Raw genomic sequence first — 20863 nt, 5'->3', positions numbered from 1 at the left:
CAAGATTGAAAATCTATTAAATATATTTTCTTCAAACCTTAAAACCATACTGCAACTTCACACAAAACCAAAATCTGAAAGCCACACCAAACCAATTAAAAAATAGAAATGCTTCTACAACATGTTACAATTGTGATCTCTAATTGAAACCACCATGAAGGATTAGAGGGTTTTCATCCTCAAATCCAAATACCTAGAAGGTTTTGTCCTCTTGCAAGAAGATGAATATACATTCAATATCAGCTAAAAGGATTTTTGATTTCATAAAATGGATGCCTTCTTTTGAGCCCAACTCCTCTTTTTATAAACCTCTTTAACTTTAAAAAATATTTTCCCATTTTTTTCAAGAAATGTCTAGAAAATATTTTTTTTTATATAACATTACATTGGGCCCCTTTTCTAAAAACACTTCTTAGTATTGAATCTTCTTATAATAATAGAACACAACTCGCCTTTTTTATAAATATAACAAAGTTACTAGGAAGACTTAAGTTATATTATTAAATTATTCCCCTAACCTTACCCCTTTACCCGTTTAGCCTACAAGAAATGAATTCATAAGCTAGTTGACTCTTGCAGACTTATGTTCGAGAAAGGGAAATGGCAAAGTGTAGCCAAAAGAAAAGAAAAAGAAAATTGTACATCTTGAACCAAAAGAGAGAAGTAGGAAGATGCACAAATGGAAGAATAAGACAAATTGGAGAAGAGGAAGTAGAGGGTTCGAATTCATATAGTTAAATGAAAGAACAACATGAGAAGCATATTAAAACCTTGAGAAAGTCCACAAGGCAATGTGAACTAGTTGATAGGTATAGCCCACCAAATTTCAGTTGTGTATTTTCTTTACTTTGTTCTAACAATGAACTTAGATCTATAAGGGAAACTCTTTCTTTGATGCAGCATGTGTTTTGGATGGAAGCCATGCAGGATGAGATGATGTCCTTGGATAGATATTAGACTTAGGATGTAGTTGATCCATCTAAACCCGTTGGTTGTAAGTAGTTGTTAGAAAAAAAATTCAAAGTGAATGAGCAGTTGGAAAGGTCCAAGGCACAACTAGTGACAAACTGTTACTCGAAAGTTGAGGGACTCGATTTGGTGAAATTTTCTCATGTTGCAAAATTAATTTCTATTGGATTTATTCTTTCTATTGTTATCAGTTATGATTTAGAAGTATAGCAAATAGATGTAAAGTTTGTTTACTTTCATGGAGATCTTGAGGAAGAAATACATGTGAAACAGCCTGAAGGTTTTGTGATAAAAGGGAAGGAGAATTTGGTTTGCACTTTGAAATGGTCATTGTATGGTCTAAAGTAGTTACCACAGATGTGATATTAGAAGGTCGAAGCTTTAACATTGTGTGATGACCCGAGCAGATACTCTGCCAAAATTTTGCACTTTTCCCAATGTTTAATGGATAGGCATTTTTTCAAACAGTTCATGTGCATCCTTTGTGTAGATTTTTCTGGTTGCAATATGTATGATGTCTAATCTGAATAGCTTGGAATAATTTTCAATTGACAATAACCATTCAATAAACTTGAAAGCAATATATCATTCATTACAAGGAATATGAATAACCATTGAGGAGAATTACAACTACTGTTATGGATTTCAATACACAAAATCAATATAAAATCTGACCTTATACTGATGACAGCAATATTCACTCCCAACTTCTGCTAACAATGCTTCAAACCCTCACATTAATCTCAACAGGTCAGCAATCAGCCAGATGTGCATTTACTTGCCTCAAATTTTCTCCATAATCACGCGTAGCAATGAATATGTGATATCCCAACAGTATCTAACGTTCACGCCAACATTGGAAGGGTTTAATGCCCTGCAAACTCTATATCTGCACTGGGAATGAAGAATTTGATCGCCTAGATATGGAGGAGTCTAATGCCCAACCAAGAATACTTCCAATGTCCGGCAAATATACTATTCATGCCTAGCAGCTAGTCTTCATTTCCATGGCATCCAAACTCACATCTTGGCATTCACTTCGTATGGCTTCTGAGATGCAATCTAAGCGATAAAATTTTACCACAATATTGAAATTTCAATAACTTTTTGTTTGCTTGAAAACTTCTGAAAAATTATTCAAACTTCAATTGATCAGCTCCTGCATGAAACATGTGTGATTCCACCTACAGATTGGCTAGGGTAGATTTCTCACCACCAAAACCAATTCCCTTAGGGTTTTTGTCCTAGGGTTTCCTCTCCTTGAAATCTTCAAATTTCCTCGATAAAAAAAAAATCCAGCAAATGCAAATTAGCTCTCATCTTTTATATTTTCCCATAGAGCTTTCTCAGAGGTACTTTTAATTTCCCACTCAAATATAATATTTTAAACATTTTTATAAAGTGACTTTATATTATTTGCCTTTTAAAATACTTAAGTCCCTTAATTAAATTAATCAAAATAAAGTTACCCAGAATTTTACTTTATTGGACAACTTTATTTGGTTGATTAATTTATTCCCTATCAAAGCCCAAAATTAGCCTACGGGAATTAAATAGGCGAAAAAGGATGCTTCCAACTATTCTACGGCAAGGGGCATTATAGTCCTCTCTTCTCAAGATTGTTTTTCTTCAAGCAATTGAAGATTCGGATGTTGCAAAATCTGTTCACCCTCCCACGTAGCATCCTTTAAGGGCGTGTCCTTCCATTTAATAAGATATTCCTTGAACACTCTGCTCCTCAACCTCCTCCCTCTAACATCCAAAATAACATAAGGGACCAAAACCAATTTGTCCTAATCCAACAGTGGAAGCTAATGAGATGAAGTGACATGCTGCCCAAGTGCCCTTTTGAGGCAAGAGACATTGAAAAACACTATGAATTTTGCTATTTTCGGGCAACTCCGATTCATACGCCACCTCACCAACTCTTCATGCAATCTTGTAAGGGCCATAGACACAAGGTTTAAGCTTGTTAGCACTAGTCTTCTTCAAGGACGACTCCCTATAAAGCTATAGGCACAACAAAACTAAGTCTCCAACCTCAAAACTCCTCTCAACTTTGTGCCTATCCACATAGATTTTTTGCTGATTCTGTACACAATGAAGGTTATCCTTAAGTGACTTAAGGATGTCCTAACTCTCCCGAATCCAATACTTAACTCTCTTCATCAGTCTCATTTCTTCTTTAGTATTGCTAGACCTCTGAGGTTACTTCATGTAAGTTCCAGTTCTTGGGTTTGAAGCTGCCTTCTTTGGTTTGATATTGATCTTTTTTTAAATTTAGAGTGGCCCTAATCCCATATATATATGTGTGTGTGTGCTAATTTTCCCACCATTATCTACCTCCAAGGCTTATGTCTACAACAACTGCACACACCTCACGTAAGTCAACCACTAAAACAAAATTTCTCTCATAACTGGAGACCATGAGAAAGCCACATTTTTCTAATGGGTATCTCTTTATGTTTATTTTTGTACATTATCACTGATTTGGGAGTCCAAGGTTAGTGGACTGAATGGTCGGTCACTGAATGTGAAAATCAGTGATCACACTTCTTGTAATTGATTGATTTACTACTCATCCACTAAAGATGGCTATCTTCAACCCCTCTTCTAAGATTGGATGCCCTACTACTCATTCGTAAATGTGGACAATGTCAACCACCCTTTCCAAGACTAGTCACTCAACTATCTTGCCAATCCTCGTTTTTTGTTTTAAGAGAGTACAACATTTAACTCGTGAACAGCCATTTTTGGACAATTTTAATATTCTTCATGCTTTTTTGTTTGTTTGTTTGTTTGTTTGTTTTTTGTTTTCTTTAAATGCAACAAAATATTATATCTAATTATATAGTGATATGATTTTATTATTTTTAATATTACTGTAAATAAAATTAATATAAACAAATTCTGTATAAGATTATATTATATATTTTGAAATGCATATGATACATTTACCCATTTCTTAAATACAATCTTTTTAAAACTCGTTTTCTGTTATGTTGCCATTATCCTTACATTCCATGTTTCTCATTTTGGATAGCATAGTTGCTCAAAGACTCAAAAATAAACATTTTGGTGGAAGCCAACACCAAATGCGTATCTATCAAAATTGTCACATCAAAACTAACATTCAGTCAAATAAATTCAACCAAGCTTTCATACTTCAGAAATTTTTTTTAAAAACAGTCAAATCCATCAAAGTTGAAAGCTAAATCTACCCTATAGTAACTCAGTGTCTTTAGAAAGGCAAAACTAGTGCAATCGGGTGAACACTCTAAAATTTGCTAAAAGAATAGAAAGTCAACGGACAGAAATCTGACCATGTAACTGGTAGCAGAATCAAAGCAACAAGCAAAGCTCCCTAAAGAGTCAAAAGACAACAATATAACAAATCTAATAAACACTAGGGCTAAAATGAATTCACAAGTTTTATCATCTTTTCTGCCATGTTTGCATCATGAGGATCTATTTTACTGACCTGAGAGAACTAAATTTGACTGAACACTGATCACTTAGGTAATCCAAGTAGTCCATAAAGGAATAAATAGATATTTATTGCAAAAAAAAAAAAATTGACATCAAAAAATCAATTTCTACACTCAGGAATCGCATGTAATTTATCCATAAGAGCAAAAAAGGTTTGTTAAAGTTTTCCTTCGACTCTGACTTTATTATGGCATTCTAATTCAATATTGTTATAATTAATATAATGAAAATTAGAGTTAAAAGGCCTCGGGTGGTAGTGCTAGCGTGCTCCTTTCTTACTAACATGTCTTAGTGGTGCTTGAGTTCTTTGTGGGTCAACAATAAACATGATAATAAGATTAAAGAAATGACTCTGAATGGGAATTGGTCATCACTAATGGCTTGTGATATACAGTTAAATCCCATAAAAATATCTAACTTACAATTATGTTAAACTAAAATATAACAAAATCTGGTTTAAAGGCAAGGATCTAGTGAATGGATTCAAATGTCAGACCAATGCAACAAACTCTGTCCCAACTTTTTTATGGGCAGAATAAAGATGAACTTGTGCAGAATATAGGACAAAACATCCAAGCAGACCATACATAGGTTCCTTTTAAATGATGTCTTGACATCTATCTTCCTATTGGTTAATGATGCTCCTTACAAAATTACTAACTGTAAAGGCAAGCATATTGCATGGCCAAATTCTGTTAACAAGCAGAATTGTTTACAAGCTTTCAGAAACGAAGGTTAAGGTCTCCAGTGCTTTTGACGAAGTTGCCTTGAGATCACGTTATTTTTACAAAGATACACTCTTTTTTTGAAAAAAAAAGACATGCCATGTATCATTATTGTTTCTGTCCAGATCCAACTACTAAACTCTAATCAAGTAATTATCATCTGTCAAACTTACTCACTAGGAAATAATGGACATATCTATGCCTACAAGATTTTGTGGCTTAGAAACAGTAATTACTAACTGATTGTATATTGAATGTGGTTTGAGATGAGAGAACACATTTGTTTATATGATATAATCATTATATTCCTCAAAGCGTGAGGAATGTACTCAAATATTCCACTGAGACTAGAAAACAATCATGTATTTGGTTAACAGATACTATATTTTTGTTAAAGCAAAAACATCAATATAGCTAATAAGGGAAAAAAACACATAAACTAATCTCCAAAGATGACAGGTGAAGACATAGTAAAGAATAACATTGTGAACAGTGTCTCTGAAAATAAATTCCATCATTAACGTCCAATATGCTTTGAAGAAGCATTGAAATCTTACTGTATAAATCCGTGTGGGCAATGCATCAAAAATAAGCATACGGCCAGAAAGGGGATCCCCAACTCCACTTGCAATCTTTATGGCCTCTAAAGCTTGAAGAGAACCAATTATGCCTGGAACTGAACGAAAAGAAAGTTGAAATCAACACAAAGTACTCATTCAACTAAATCCAATGTATATTAAACTCTTTGACTCTAAATGATCACCATACGTTATGGTAAATCACAAAATCAAAAAAAAAAAAAAAAAATCATAACAAGTTGTGATGAAATAGAAAATGCAAATTAAAAGAACAAATTAATTTGCATCATTTACCTTGATAAAATGCTCTAAAATAAATAAAAATTGTCACTCGTTGATTTAACGCTTCATAACTCTTTTAAAAAATCCATTGAAATAAAGCATCCATTCAAAATAAGTAAAATAACACAGAGCACCATTATTGTGTTTATCTTCTAGGTTTGTTTATGAGTAGAGAAAGTCTGTTTTGTTTGCATTGGAAAATCACAAATATTCACCCATAACCATTAATTTCAGCCTTGAACGTTTGAATGTTTGTTTCAGTTACTTGTATGACAATTGTTTGATTAAATGTCTACGAGTTGTTCCTTGGTTACAAACTATTTGTGAGATTGTTTATGATCATTATTGAAAGGTACAGCTAAAAGGTCAGAATTTATTAATTTCAGTCATGAATGTTTGTTTCAGCTACTTGCATGGCAATTGTTTGATTAAATGTCTATTAGTTGTTCCTTGGTTACAAACTATTTGTGAGATTGTCTAAGATCGTTATTGAATGTTGCAGCTGTTGCACATTGTAAAACACAGAAATATTGTTTAGTTTTCTGTCCTACCAAGTCTTTGATGAAACATATATGAGCTGAAAGTTGGAAAATATGCAAGTTTGTTGAAAAATTTTGGTAGGGGTTATCACATTTCAATCAAACAACAGAGGGAAGGACAGCACGTCTTCGATTTTTTTTTGCATGTTCTAAACTCCCTTTTATTAGCTCCTCAAGATATATGACAGTCAACTGATTTTTGTGTGAATAAAGTAGCAGTTTCTAATAGCAGAACAGTTGATATTTTAGTGGAAAAACAGCAATTTTCAGTCTTAAATAGTGCTGATTTGATCATAGAAGAACAAGTTTCTATCCGAATTTAGGGGGCGGCAAGTGTTCAAATTGTAAAATCAGAATTCGGGACCTTCTTGCAAAAATCAGAACACAATATTATTTCTATTTCCAAGTAAAATTATTTCCTTAGGTCTCTTTGGGCATTGATAAAATCATATACAGTTACAACTAGAGTAGCCAGATACACCCTTTATACAAATTGACTTTTCCCATATTATCCAGCCATAGCTAATATTATGCATACCTATCAATCTTTTACTTATGCCAATAATGAAATGTTAAAATATTTTTAATTAAGATAAATAGATTGTTAATTTGTTGTACGATTTACTTCCCATAGTTCGCATGAGACTCCTCTTGCCTATTCTGCTAAACTTTACAAGATGGAAGATTCACTGTGCCAAGGGCGCATGACACAGTCTACATGCGGCTCCCTCAAGGATTTCTACCTGTCTTGGGACATTTTCACCATGTGACCAATTTACTCTGCCTTTCCCCCACACACTCCCTATTTTTGCAAGTATTAGAGAAAGATGAAGAATCAGATCACTGCAATCTATGGGTTAGGAATTAATTTCAATATGGCATTATTTGAATTGCATTGCCAATTATTTACTTAGTGAATTGTCCACATTTTGTTGTTATCATTACATGTGGTATTTGACCAATAGAAAACGCATTGCTTAATTATTACCAGTAATAATATTATTAATAGAATTAACTTTGTGTGAAAGTTTTGTATTAATTTATGAATACTGTCTTATCCGTATTAGTTGCAATAACCATATTAATTTAACTTATTAGTATCAATTATATTAAATTGTACTAATGATACTAAGTTGTAACCAAAATATTGTTTGAATTATCAATATTAAATTGTATTAATAGCAGACCATATTGCTGGTCTTCATATTGTAATTATTAACTGAATTTTTTAAATCACTCTCTTAAATTGCACTATATTTAACAAGGTCCTACCTATTATATATATATATATATATAATCTGAGAATTAATCATAAAATACCATTTTGTAATTAAACTTACCTTTTGGTTGCTGTTGGAAATTATCTCTACAGCAAACTGAACTGCTCGATGGTATTCCCTTCTTCTTTTGGTTTGAACTTATGCTTGCCTTTTCTTCCTTCCGCTTATCTCCCGTGGCCTTTTTCTTATCTTCTCCCTTCCTTCCCCTTAAATAAGGTAAGAGTGGGTTAATGTTCCTTTTGGGGAGAGACGTGGCTTTATTGAAAGTCACGTCTTCTCCTTTTACCGTTGCTTAAGGTTATCTTGCCTTTTGCTTAGCGTTTGCTATGATTACATTGGATTAACATTTATTTTTGGGTTAATGTTCCTTTATTAATTAACACAGGAAATATTTATTTATTATTTTTAAATTGGTGTATCATATAAACAACTACTGATTATTAATCAGTAAATAATACATCAATATAAATGTACACAAAAAGAATTATAGATTAGAATTTGAACAGTTTATGATTTCTATTAAATTGGGTTTTTATCATATATAGATTAGGCATGGTTCGTGACAGAGGGTTGCAAATATGGGTGTTATGGAGAGGACATGACACCATTATTGCCGATATTGTTGCCATTTTTCTCATGATCACCCTAATTAGTTTTGTTATTTGCACTCATGGTTTCCATCCTCCAGGTTATGTTCTGAACCAACTGTTGTTGTCCTCTAGCTAAATCACTAGATCCTGATGTTCCTGTCAATCATGTCTATCCCCCATGTTTCCTTCTTCTGAATCTGAGCTAAAGACACCTCTTTCTCTTCTGCTCCTATATGTTGTATACTCCCTACCTCTCGTATTCATTTAACGGTTTTAGACATCAACTTTGTATCAAACCCAATAGGCTGGCAGGCTCTAAGCTCTGATACCACTGTGAAATCCCTCACTCCCCCCTTACTGAGTTTTTCCAATTTTTGTTACCATCATTTTGTCAAACATATGCATATTTATGAGAGTGTAAGGATTTTGTTTGCATAGGAATTGGTTTAAGAATTGCAGATTTGGGAAATATGAGGTATCACTTGCTTTTATTTTCAGTTTTGCAAATGCTAAAACATTTTAACAATAATCAGAAAATATAGAAGAGATCATTATGTAACAAAGTCATTAAAATAACATTCATCAATAACAGAAATGAGTTCAATAGATAACAGAGTTACACAGTACTTATGACCTCACAAATACAGAGAATGATGTGCACAGTTGCTGCAGATTTATAGATATAATTTCTGTACAAATATCACAGTCCAACAGTTACAAAAATGAGTATATTTAGCTGACCAACCTTCCATAAAGTTACCCACAACTTCCAAAAATTCCAGCAAATGATCCCTTGTCTATGGTGACTAATCTGAAGTGCTAGGCAGAGTGAATTGCCCCATTAACTGACTCGAACTGGCCCTTTCTAGAAGGCTGGGTATAAGGAGAGTCTCACACCAAAAGTAGAGATATAGGGCATCGACCCAGCAAACTAATTCACGTCTACTTGAAGGTGACTTTTGCAAGTGCTCAATTTCTCCAAACATCCATGCCAAAATGCATATCTTCTATCCATGTTTTGCCCACACCAAGCAAGCAGATTTCAACCACCCAAAAAAATGAAAATAACTCTCATTCCTCCATTGCATCCAAATTTACCTAGAAACAATCCCATATTCACAAATTTCTATAAACAATAATTGTTGAAATCGTGCAAGAATCTGAGTGATCTCTCCTGCAACCAACTAGAGTAGATAGTTTCACTACTAAAACTGAATTTCCCTTAGGGTTTTTGTGCTAGGGTTTCTGCTCCACACTAAGCACTTTGAAATTCAAATAGATAAAATAAACCAAGCATGAAGAAATGAGCTCCAAAATCACCTTTTATACAAACCCATAGAACATTCTCAAAAACCTTTTCAAATTTCCACTTTATATAATTCATTAAAGTCCAGTTAATAAAGTGACTTTAATATTTTACTTAAGTCACTTTATGTCACTTTATTGAAGCAATTAAATAAAGTTACCCTTAAAATGTACTTTATTGGATAACACTAAATAATTAATTTTTTCCCTTACGACCAGACTTTAGCCTACAAGAATAAAATAGGCCAAGTGGTCACTTCTGATATTCCTCGAAAGGGACATTACAGCATATGATTCTTTGAAAATTGCCATCATCAGCTTGGAAGATCTCTATTGGTTATATGTGAGAAATGCTACATACAATATTGTGGAGAGGAGTCTAGGTAAACTAATCTTGCTATGGTTAACATGAGCAATATTTAGGTAACACTTTTTTATTAAGGTGCAACATTTAGTTGTATGTTAAGATGCAATAAAATGGCCAACGACTAGACCCCTGTGGTAATGTTTTCTTAGTGTATCTTTGTTGGGGTTTTCCCCATCTCTATTTCAATAAATTTCCTTTAATTAAAAAAAATGCATATATTAAGAACTGCCACAAACATAAACAAAATGGTATGTTCAATAGTATTTCACTATTATTGTTATGGTTGGTGAATACAAACTTTCTAGTAAACAGTGATGATCAACTCCAAAAGCATATAAGATCAGTTTACATTTTCAAAAACTTTTCATAGCATTTACCCTACAGAATTATCCTTTGTCTATTAAAGTGCTACAATTTTAAGATGTGAAATACCTAAAATCAATATAAATTTATTTTTAAACATTGAGGGCATTTCTAGCATCAGTTCCACAATACAGAAAAGTGCTGTGTTCTTGGGAATGCCATTTTAATGAAACAGGAGCCTCACCTACTCCAAGGACTCCGTTATCCGAGCAACGCTGGCAAGCATCTATAGGTGGTGGTATAGGGAACAAACATCGATAACATGGACCTTGATTGTAATGATAAACTGTAAGCTGAAAAACACTCATCAAACCAATTTTTATTAAACCAAAGACTGATAACCATAAAATTTCATGCCAGATTAATTTTGGATTTTTCCTATCTCCAATAATGTAAACCAAATCCCTAGTCATCAACATAGCTTAATTCAATCGCATTAGTCTGGGTCATACCATTTAAAAGCATATTTAAAATACAACATATAACCATTTAATTAATCAGAATACCTGGCCCTCAAATCCCAAAGCTGCTCCTGATACAAGAGGCTGTCATCATCAAATCAAATGAGAAAATATGAGAGCATCCTAATTGATAATTGACTTTATGTAAGATAAATTGCTTTATATTCCTCTTTTAAAAATGTTCTCAAACTTTGTACTAAAGAGTTCTAGAACTTTGGCTCGACCAGTATTTAAAATCTTGTGACCAGATGGCAGTAGTCGATAGAATACTGAATACATTGATTTACATAGTTTAATACCATATTATACGAACCAATCATCACAACTATGAAAGATCTCATAGAAAAATCCATATAGACAGAAATCTAATAATCAATCAACTTTCCTTTACAAAACCCACACTTCAAAAATAATGATGCAAGAAGAAATTTAGCCAATACATAAATAAACATACCATTATAACCTAGGACATGATACAACTATAGAGAAAAAAGAAAAAATATAGAAAAAAAGAAAAGGTCCCGACTGTAGGATAACATTTCTCCCCAAAATCAAGATTCGGCATGAAGATCATTGAAAGATCCAAAACTACTATCTGTTCTATAAACGATGTAATTTGTATAATTTAAGCTCACACATTGGTAGATTTATGATGCATATAGAACTCTATATGAGAAGATTAGCTGAACAAACCTGTAAACAGTTTTAGTATCCTACTAGGGTTTTCATATGCCCTATTTTTCATAATTTTCAAACATCATATAATTTTCCAAAAAATATTCACCAGATTTTCTTATCAAATTATTAAAGTTGCCAAAATATGAATTTATTATTAGTAAAATACTTTAGTTTTAGACTTATACTTCTTTGAAATAGGAAAGGTTTACCAAATATTTTTACTTGTAAAGTTGTAACCATTCCTTGAAATTTGCCTTATAACAAATACACACAAAAAGCTTACATTGGATTAATTATGAGCATAATACCATAGCAGAGATTCAAAAAAAGACTACAATGAACTCAAAATTGTTTACAATGATCTGGCAAAATATTTGGCTACAAATAAATAATAAATATAGAAGCATATTAGACAAAAACACCCAAGGGACCACATACAGCAATTTCAAATAGGAAAGAGGATCAAGCTATATGAAGATAAAGATGACTTACCGATAATATTAGTATATGCACTTCAAGTTGAAAGTTGGCTACAAAAGGATATATGGCTATATAATACTAATCAAGCAAAGACAAAAGACCCAAAATCTATGCATCAAACACAATCCATTGTCAACAAGTACAAAGATGCCTCTCTAGATGACTTATTTTTTGGACTATTACCCTATAGAGAGTTGCACCACTACATAGAACCAAAACCAAACAGTCAGAAAACATTTCAAATACCTATTAAATTGTAAAAGAGTGTGGATATTCTACTACCTAGCCTCTCACAACAGATTCTACTCTTCTTTAATGTAACTTGATTGCATAAATTGTTTTTCCTAACGCATAAATAACAGCCCCTATGCCTGAATCATAGAACATAGAACAATGTATTGAATTGTAAAAGAGTGGATCTTCTACTTCCTAGCCTCTCATAACAGATCCTACTCTTCTCTAATGTAACTTGATTGCACAGGCCGTTTTTCCTAATACATATATAACAGCCCCTATGCTTGAATCATAGAACATAGAACAATTTATCGAAGTATTCAAGTACAAGCAAAGGGCCTAAACAGAAATACAAATAAGACAATGGTGGCAATATGACCTGGAAAATCTCCAATTGAGAAAGAATCCAGAAGAGTGTTGTGTTGCTCCTTTTCAAGCCACTATCTGAAATATCCCCTGCAGTTATAGAACTAAAAATGCAAAGGGATATCGTCAAACACTTAGCTGGCAGCCTGTTGTTCCAAGTCTCAGTCTATATAACCTGCGTGTTATGCTGCTTCTAAACTGCAGTATAACTTGTGTGCTATGCTGTTTGCTGTCCGCAGAGTTTCAGACTTGTATAGGTGTTATCAACCACATATTTCCATCAATGAATGATTATCAAATGACTTCTAATGGATAGAATGAATGCCTAGGATGGTTATGCAATTGAATGTTGTGTTTTGATGCAACAGTATGAATAGATATGCAAGAACATAAAGCTACAGCAGACTGTAATTTTGACAAACAGTTGGCGTGAAACCTTTGTAACAATGATCAAGAGATGCAACTCAATTACTCCATTTTTTCAAGAGACTATAGGGTCATTACATTTCTCACACGTGTTCAATACTTAGCAACCTATTAATGAATACTCAGAATTTTCTGAGAACACAAGGCAGCCATGTGATAAGCATTCAATATGTAATTACATAGAGATTGATGCCCAAAATAGAACCTGATTATAAATCGATTTGCTGGGTGGATGAAGAAGCAATCAATATCCGAGTTGGTGAAGTTTCACCAATGTCCAAGGTCCAATTACAAGTGCAAACTTGTGTTTAGCCATTACGCATATGAAGTTGAATGTTTGTTCCCCACAATTGCAAATTAAAGCTCTTGTTTTTCCCACACATGTAATGCAGCTTCCAAAAACCCGAAATTCACTTGTGAGCCCATTTTTGCATCAATTTATCCCTTCCCTTGTCAGTCCGGTTTGCACACACAACCTACCAAATCAATAGATTAAGGCATGGGCCTTATTTTGCAGGCAGATTTCAAGAATGGGGGTGTTGATTTTGTAACTAGGTTAGGAAACTAAATAGGATTTGGATTGCCTTAAAGGCATCATCCAAATCCTTCTAGGGCTGGGCCCTATCTCTATGTGCATAGGGCTGGCCCCTTTATCTCCTACACGCCAAACATAAAAGAATCACATGCTTCCATTATAGGGCCGACCCTATATTGGAATGTACGAAGTTAAGCCTACACTCCAAACGTGTGGACCTATCCACATCATTGTAATATGCAAAAACGGTTTTAGCGCCCAAGGTTAAATGGGCCGACTTAGAGATAAGTAAAAAGATGAACCCCATATATATACCAGCCACTTGCAAGGCTTAAAGACACATTCACATTCATGCGAATTTGAGAGGTGCGAAATATCTCTGCTCCTTATAGTGCGAATTCTTCCTCCAAAGGTCAGCAAGGAAGGTGCTGCGAAACACTTCTGTTGGTGATGCGAAATACTACAGTCTGCTGCAAAGATAGCAAGCAAGCTGAAGCCCTTGAATCACACACAAATCGACGGTTATGAGATAAGTTTGGTTTCAGCTGATAATTGTGCCCTAGCTGGGTTGTTATTGTACTTACAATTCAATATAACATAATCAGATCTGAGGATCTGTTGTTGCTGGGTTTTTCCTCCTAGAGGGAGGTTTTCCCAGGGTATCTGTGTCTTTGTGTTCATTTTTCTTATCTCTATTTATCAGCAAACAATCTAATTAGGAGCTAATTCTGATTTCTGGGTTCTTATATTAATCTGAAAGGCTAATTTCAACATGTTATCAAAGCTCTAGGTTCATATAGAGGTTGTGATCAGATTTGTGCTCCTATCTAACCTGTTGTTCAAAAGTTTAGTCCTGATGGCTTCTTATATTAGGGCTGAAGATAGGTTGGAAGGTCACACAAACTACAGTTCTTGGAAGGTCAGGATAATGATGGCATTGAATGATCTTGCTGAATATGTTGGCAAGAATGCTAAGGAACCTGAGAATGAAAGTGAGAAAGAAGCTTGGAAGAAGAAGGACTTCCAAGCTCAAAGGATAATAATAGACTCCATCAAAAATCACTTGGTGCCATCCATCTCCTTGAAGAAGACCGCTAAGGAGATGTTCACCACATTGGAAAAGATGTACGAAGTCAACAATACCAGCTACATACTTGCTTTAAGGAATCAACTCTCTTACATCAAATTAGAGAAAGAAGAACCTGTTGCTGCTTACTTCATGAGAATCTCTGAGCTAAGAGATCAGCTTGCTATAGTTGGGAAGAGCATTGAAGACAGTGACTTATCTATGACTGCCCTAAATGGTCTTCCTCCCTCTTGGGAACCGTTTGTTCAAGGAATCAGTGCCAGAGTTGAGCTTCCTAAGTTTGATCAGTTAATGGGAGATTGCATTCAAGAAGAGTCTCGGCTGGCTGCAAAAGGAAAGATTAAGAACCCTTATGATGAGCAACATGTCCTCTTGGCTAAGAAGGAAGGCAACCATTGGAAGAAAAATGATCTCAATAGAAATAGAGATTTCAGATCTGCTACCCCTCATTCAAGGAAGAGACCAAGAGACTTATCTCACATCCGATGCTTCCGATACAACAAGCTTGGCCACTTTGCAAGGGACTGTCAAACTCAGGTCGAGCAAGAAGATGCAAACATAAATGAAGTATCAAATCATGAAGATTTCCTCCTTTGATCTACTGGTTTGTTGATCCATCCTTAAGTTAAAATTCTGATCTTGTTGTTTCATTTCAGTAATGATGTATTAGGAAACTAATCCTTACAGCTGTTCTAAAAGGAAAATTATTGGTTTACAAGCATGATCCATGAAGGCCCACTTCAGCTCATGCCTTCGGATCTACATTTGAAAGTTTACTCAAACTTTCTCCTTATTAAGGATACAAATTTGATGAATTCTATTTTAGATTTAGGATTGGTTCCAACCTTAAGTCAGGAAATCGTAGTGGATTTATCAGCTAGATAGGCTTTTAGAGGGAGCCTCATGTTTTCTTGATTTTGCTGAGTTCTAATCATTGTGTTTCAGATAAGAAGAAGAAGAAGAAAGAATTTTAACGTCCACGAGGCTAAGAATAGCCTATGGGACAATCTGATCAAGCTGAATCAGTTTTTTAAGGTCTAATCTCTGCTTATTCAGGCTGATGATGAGAGCACCCATCTTCACGATATGCTCCTCGCTGAACAAGTTATACCATGTGCTGGCAGTTAGGAAATTGGCAAACCTCTCCCGGCTAACTTTAAGTGCTTCACACTCCAAGATAAAATGTTTTTCAGTTTCCACACTCCTGCTGACGCAAAACGGGCAAACTCTTTCTTCCCAAATTGATATGTCTAAATGAATTACTTGATTATTGCAAAATGTTTATTTTATGATGATACTAACCATGATACACTAGGTCTATCATCCACCCTCTGCGGAGTGCAAGGTGAGTTCACCCTCTGCAGTGTGCAAGGTGACAAATTGTCCTTCTTTGGGAGAAGTTTATGTATCCTCTGCGGTTGTGCATGATTTATGTTATATGGTTATATATATCTTTGAATATTAATTATTGCAGGTGTGCATATGGAAAAGTCTCTTTCATCCTGTGTGGATGTGCATGATGAAAGATAATGGTGATATATGAAAAATAAATGGTGTTATATGCAGGTTCCCAGGAAAGTGTGAAGTTATGAAGCATTGGCTTCTTCCTCTGCAGGCATTGCTAGAGAAGATCATGTAAAGGTTCATTGTAATGAAATTGCGTGATCAAATCACGAATTGTATATTGATTGAACTATTAGGGCTAGGCCCTAATCCTAAACCTTGTAAATGTTCATGCCATGGGTTTGTCCATGTGAATTTGGTTATGTATTTATTTCCTTCCCTAGTTAAGAGGGAGTGTTGATTTTGTAACTAGGTTAGGAAACTAAATAGGATTCGGATTGCCTTAAAGGCATCATCCGAATCCTTCTAGGGTTGGGCCCTATCTCTATGTGCATAGGGCTGGCTCCTTTATCTCCTACACGCCAAACATAAAAGAATCACATGCTTCCATTATAGGGCCGACCCTATATTGGAATGTACGAAGTTAAGCCTACACTCCAAACGTGTGGACCTATCTGTTGTGCGTTGCACACGCTCCCTGTCGCCGACAGGGTCCCCTTTCTTGTTTTGAGCTTTCCGTCGTTGTCCTGAGGTTCCGAACCAAGTTTCTCGTGTCTCTTCGAACGAGTTCGCGACCGATCCGTAGGTTGATTGACGTTGAAGTAGTGAGCCGATGCGTCTTCCCGGCTAGCCTAGCTCTTGGGCGTGAACGCCAACAGCTTTGTTCGAAGTTTTGAGAATCGCCATAGATAGGCGTAAGGTGGTAAGAATTGGCGGAGCCCGCCAAGCAAGAGCAGTGCGCCTAAGGTTCGCACGAAGACCAAAGTCGACATTCTTCGCACTAGAGCTGTGAGGCCGACTGCATAAGGATTGTCACCGCGATGTTTATGAGATTTGGGCAAGAGATGTTTTTCGCCTGCCAACGAACGACCGAGTTGCCTGGCCGAGTGCCTGTGTATTTTGAGGCCTCCTAGAACTAAATTTGTGAAGTCCAGCAAAGGGCTGGTTTGAAATCCGAGCAACTTCACTAAGTTAAAACTACCAAAATCGCCCCAGGGGGCCCAATTTCGAACCATGGGGCGAGAATTTCGGAGTCTGATGTTTCCTACTTGGTCCGAAAATAATGCAGAAGTACTTTTAAACATTTGCAAAAGGATGGTCTAGGTCCGATTTCACTTAAGCGTCCTCATTTTCGGACCTGGGAGGAAATCTGAAAAGTGTATCGAGTTTGAAAAGACGCGTTTAGGTCCGAAGTTCCTTTTAAACTTCGCCAAAAAAAAAAATGTTCTGAGCCCCGAAATCACTTAAGTTTTCCTTTTCGGGCCCTAGGGAGCAAAAGGAAAAAACACGAAGTGTTTAAAAGGGGGACGCACTTGGTCCGAAAATCGCAATAGTGCCCCCCACCTCCGAAAATCACCAAGCGATTATGTTTTCGGACCCTGGGGAGCAAAAGTGAAAAAACGCAAAGTGTTTTCAAAATTCTTGAGCCCCGAAAATCACTTGAGTTCCTGTCTTCGGACCTCAACGTGAAAATAAAACAAAGGTATAAAGCGCGAAATATTTAAAAGGGTGTCTCGAGGTCCGAAATTGCCCGAAATCACTTAAGTTCTCTTTCTTTGGACCCTTGGGTTTAAGGCGGAAAGTGTGCGAAGCATTTAAACGAACGCCTCCAGCTCCAAAATCGCGACGAATGCAGGGGTCGAGTGCTCCAAGGTATTGGCAAAATACACTTCGGACGCTCAAGGCAACATAGCGCCTGGAATCCGAGCTTCCCCATTCGAGCCCCAAGGTCATCGCAGAATTCACCAAAGCGCCTCCAGCTCCGAAAACTCTAAGCCCTCAAATTCGGACCCTAAAAGCAAATGAAGAAAACCTGAAACATAAAAAGGGATGCATTTAGTCTAAAATCGCAAGAACTCATTCCAACTCCGAAGTAGTTTTTTTTTTTTTGCGAATAGAGGCGTCGTAATTCTAGGAGTCGCGAAAAGCGCAAAGGACGGCATGGTTAAAGGGGTTTGCGCAGCTTGCGAACTCATTCCAGCTCCGAAGTTCTATTCACAAACTCTCCAGGTCCTCCGCAGTTTTTTGTAAGATCGCTAAAACCTCTTTCTTTGAATATCGACAAGCATCCAACAAAAAAGCTGCGGGTATAGCGTCCGAATCCGAAGTTTGGGCGAGGCCAGCTGAAATCCGAGAACATCTCCGAGGTAGCAAGCGCCTCCCAGCTCCGAAATTCGCCATAGGTGTGCAAATCGCGAAGTGGAAGGCGCGAAATTTGCAGGACTTCAAAGGAACAAAACGCAATTCAGAATTTGAAAACCATCCAAAGTCCAAAAACAAGAAGGTAAGTGTTGCGTTAAATCCTCCTGATCATTTGAACTTAGATTGCCAATTACCCAAGGTAAGAGAGAAAACTATTTAAAATGATAAATTCTCTTTGTCCAGCAATCGCGAAAATTTAGAACAAAGAGATAACCGTTGGAATTCAAACTTTGCAAGATCATCCGTTCATTTCACGCGACGAGGTTGGGCAATCTCTCGCCATCTGCTCTTGTCAGGTAAGAACGCTTTGTGGCGTATGATCCTTTGAAAAATGCTTAATGGGCGAATGTGTAAAATTTGATCGCATTGCTCGAATTCTTGAAATTTGCATCTTTTTTGCTCATTAACCTTGTTCAAAACGCTCGAAAATTCAGAATTCACTCCTAAAGCTTCACCAAAATTGCGTCTCTTTTCAAAACTTGGAAAAATTTTCATGCTGTCTATGTTAAAAGTTAATCCAAAATCCAAAAGTGATAAGTATAGATGCATAGTTAAAAGAAGAAGGAATCTTCATGAATATGTTGCGGTTAAAGTTGATCAAGCTGTTAGCTAGAAGTATTGCTCCGTGTCCAAACTAAACTTTAAATTAATCCCGGCCTGCTGGAGCACTTCTTTTGTTATCTAACCCATATTACCTTTCTTATATCATCTCGTAATCCGCATTCGACTGTGCAGGATAAATGCCTAAATCGGCAGTAGAATCATCAAAAACTCCCGCAGCAGCCGAAACCTCACGAGCCTCCAAATTAAATATCCCGCGTAAGGTTGAAAAGATGAAGTATTAGTATCAGAGGGGAGGATTGAGGGAGTCGAAAGTTCAGAGCGTCTGGGACAACATTGGTGATACCGACCTTGGCCATATTGATATTCAGGACTTCAGAAATCGGGTCTTCTCACCCAACGCATATGGCAGGCCTAGGCAGATGGTGGAAAGTGGCATCGCCCAAGCGGCGGGTTTTCCTCCAACAATACAGAACTATGAATTAGTGGTGGAGGCTGCTCAGCATTACGAACCAAAGTCTAGGCTAGTGCTTCTGGAGAATATGACTATCGCCAACTTCTCCCCTGAGGCTATTGGTGATGCATTTGATATCCCCTTTCCAAATAATCCCACAGCTACAACCATAGACGAAGCACAAGGGGCATATGATATGAATCCGGCTTGATGCAAGGCACTGATTAACGAAGAATGGTTCAAAGAGAAAAGGCCTTCGAGCACTAGGATTGTGAAAAAGACCCCCAGGAGTGATTTTCATAATGAACATGGGGATATGGTCACCCTACTCAGCCAAGTCATGGGACTTCCTAAGTCCAGCTACTTTGAAGAATGGATGTTCTATTTTACAGAGCAGGTCTTCACCGGAAAGTCTAAGTTTGACTGGGCCCAGATCATAAGCGATAACATCCACACTCAGCTGATTGAGCTCAAAACGAAGAAGTACTTCACCATGACCTCTTATTTGGTCTACATGTTCGCCAAGAACCAACCACTGCCAGGATTGATAATGAAAGGTGAAATTGGGAATGGGCCCAGTCAGGTGAAAGTCTATGATTGTTACCCACAACTGCACTACCAGGATATAGCTCAGAGGGAAAAGAGCAGCCCGGCTTACGCGGTTGGTCAGTATGAACGCATCAATGATGCCTTCACAATGCGCCTGGTTAGGCTAATGCAGGGAGGGTTACACATAAGGCTCTCAGAGCAAGCTACTACTTTAGTGCAGAGGTATGGAGCCTGGTTCATTCAGTTCCCAAGGTTTTCCTACATCCGGATAGCTGGCTTCGATGGCACTCCCCTCCGACTTCCATGGTATCCAACCGACAAAGTAATCCTTATGGAGGTGGCAAGGCAGTCACGCCCCGCCGATGTCTTACTTCGAGAAAGCAAGCAGGCTGGATTCGCATTTCCTATGATCATAGGCAGCCATGATGTCCATTTGAGGACCCCTACCCTAGCAGAGGAGTCCCTTGCAGAGTTGGCCTCTTATGGCCTACAGGACCATTTCCCAAGAAAATACTTTGATCATGATAATCTGGCGAAGAGAGCCTATGGTCGAAGATACAGAGCAAAGGAGTCAGTTGAAGACTATTGGAAGAATTGCTCTGATGACTACGAGGTCAGGCGACAGGAATATTCTAGGTTGAGTGTGCAGTAGATGCGACTCTTTGAATACCGTCGGGTCCCAGATCAGCTCACAGACTCAGGAAATTGCCTCCAGGTCCGGGAATTTGAAGCAGTACGGCATCTCTTGCCAGGTGTTGATTGGTCCCAGGACCCAATCAC

General features: G+C 36.6%; 1 protein-coding gene across 1 annotated transcript in view; it reads right to left on the bottom strand.

Annotated features, from left to right (window-relative positions):
* Positions 1–20863, bottom strand: part of LOC131043416 (adenylyltransferase and sulfurtransferase MOCS3) — a 169843-nt gene that overhangs the window by 35813 nt on the left and 113167 nt on the right. The window contains exons 7-9 of the mRNA XM_057976611.2: positions 10994–11032; positions 10672–10780; positions 5741–5859 (exon numbers count right to left, since the gene is read on the bottom strand). Coding sequence (XP_057832594.2) covers positions 5741–5859; positions 10672–10780; positions 10994–11032 — 267 coding nt within the window. The remainder of the gene's footprint in view (positions 1–5740; positions 5860–10671; positions 10781–10993; positions 11033–20863) is intronic.

This window comes from Cryptomeria japonica, chromosome 7, assembly GCF_030272615.1.
Source record: "Cryptomeria japonica chromosome 7, Sugi_1.0, whole genome shotgun sequence".
Lineage (NCBI taxonomy): Eukaryota > Viridiplantae > Streptophyta > Pinopsida > Cupressales > Cupressaceae > Cryptomeria > Cryptomeria japonica.
This window is presented reverse-complemented; position numbering and strand designations above follow the sequence as displayed.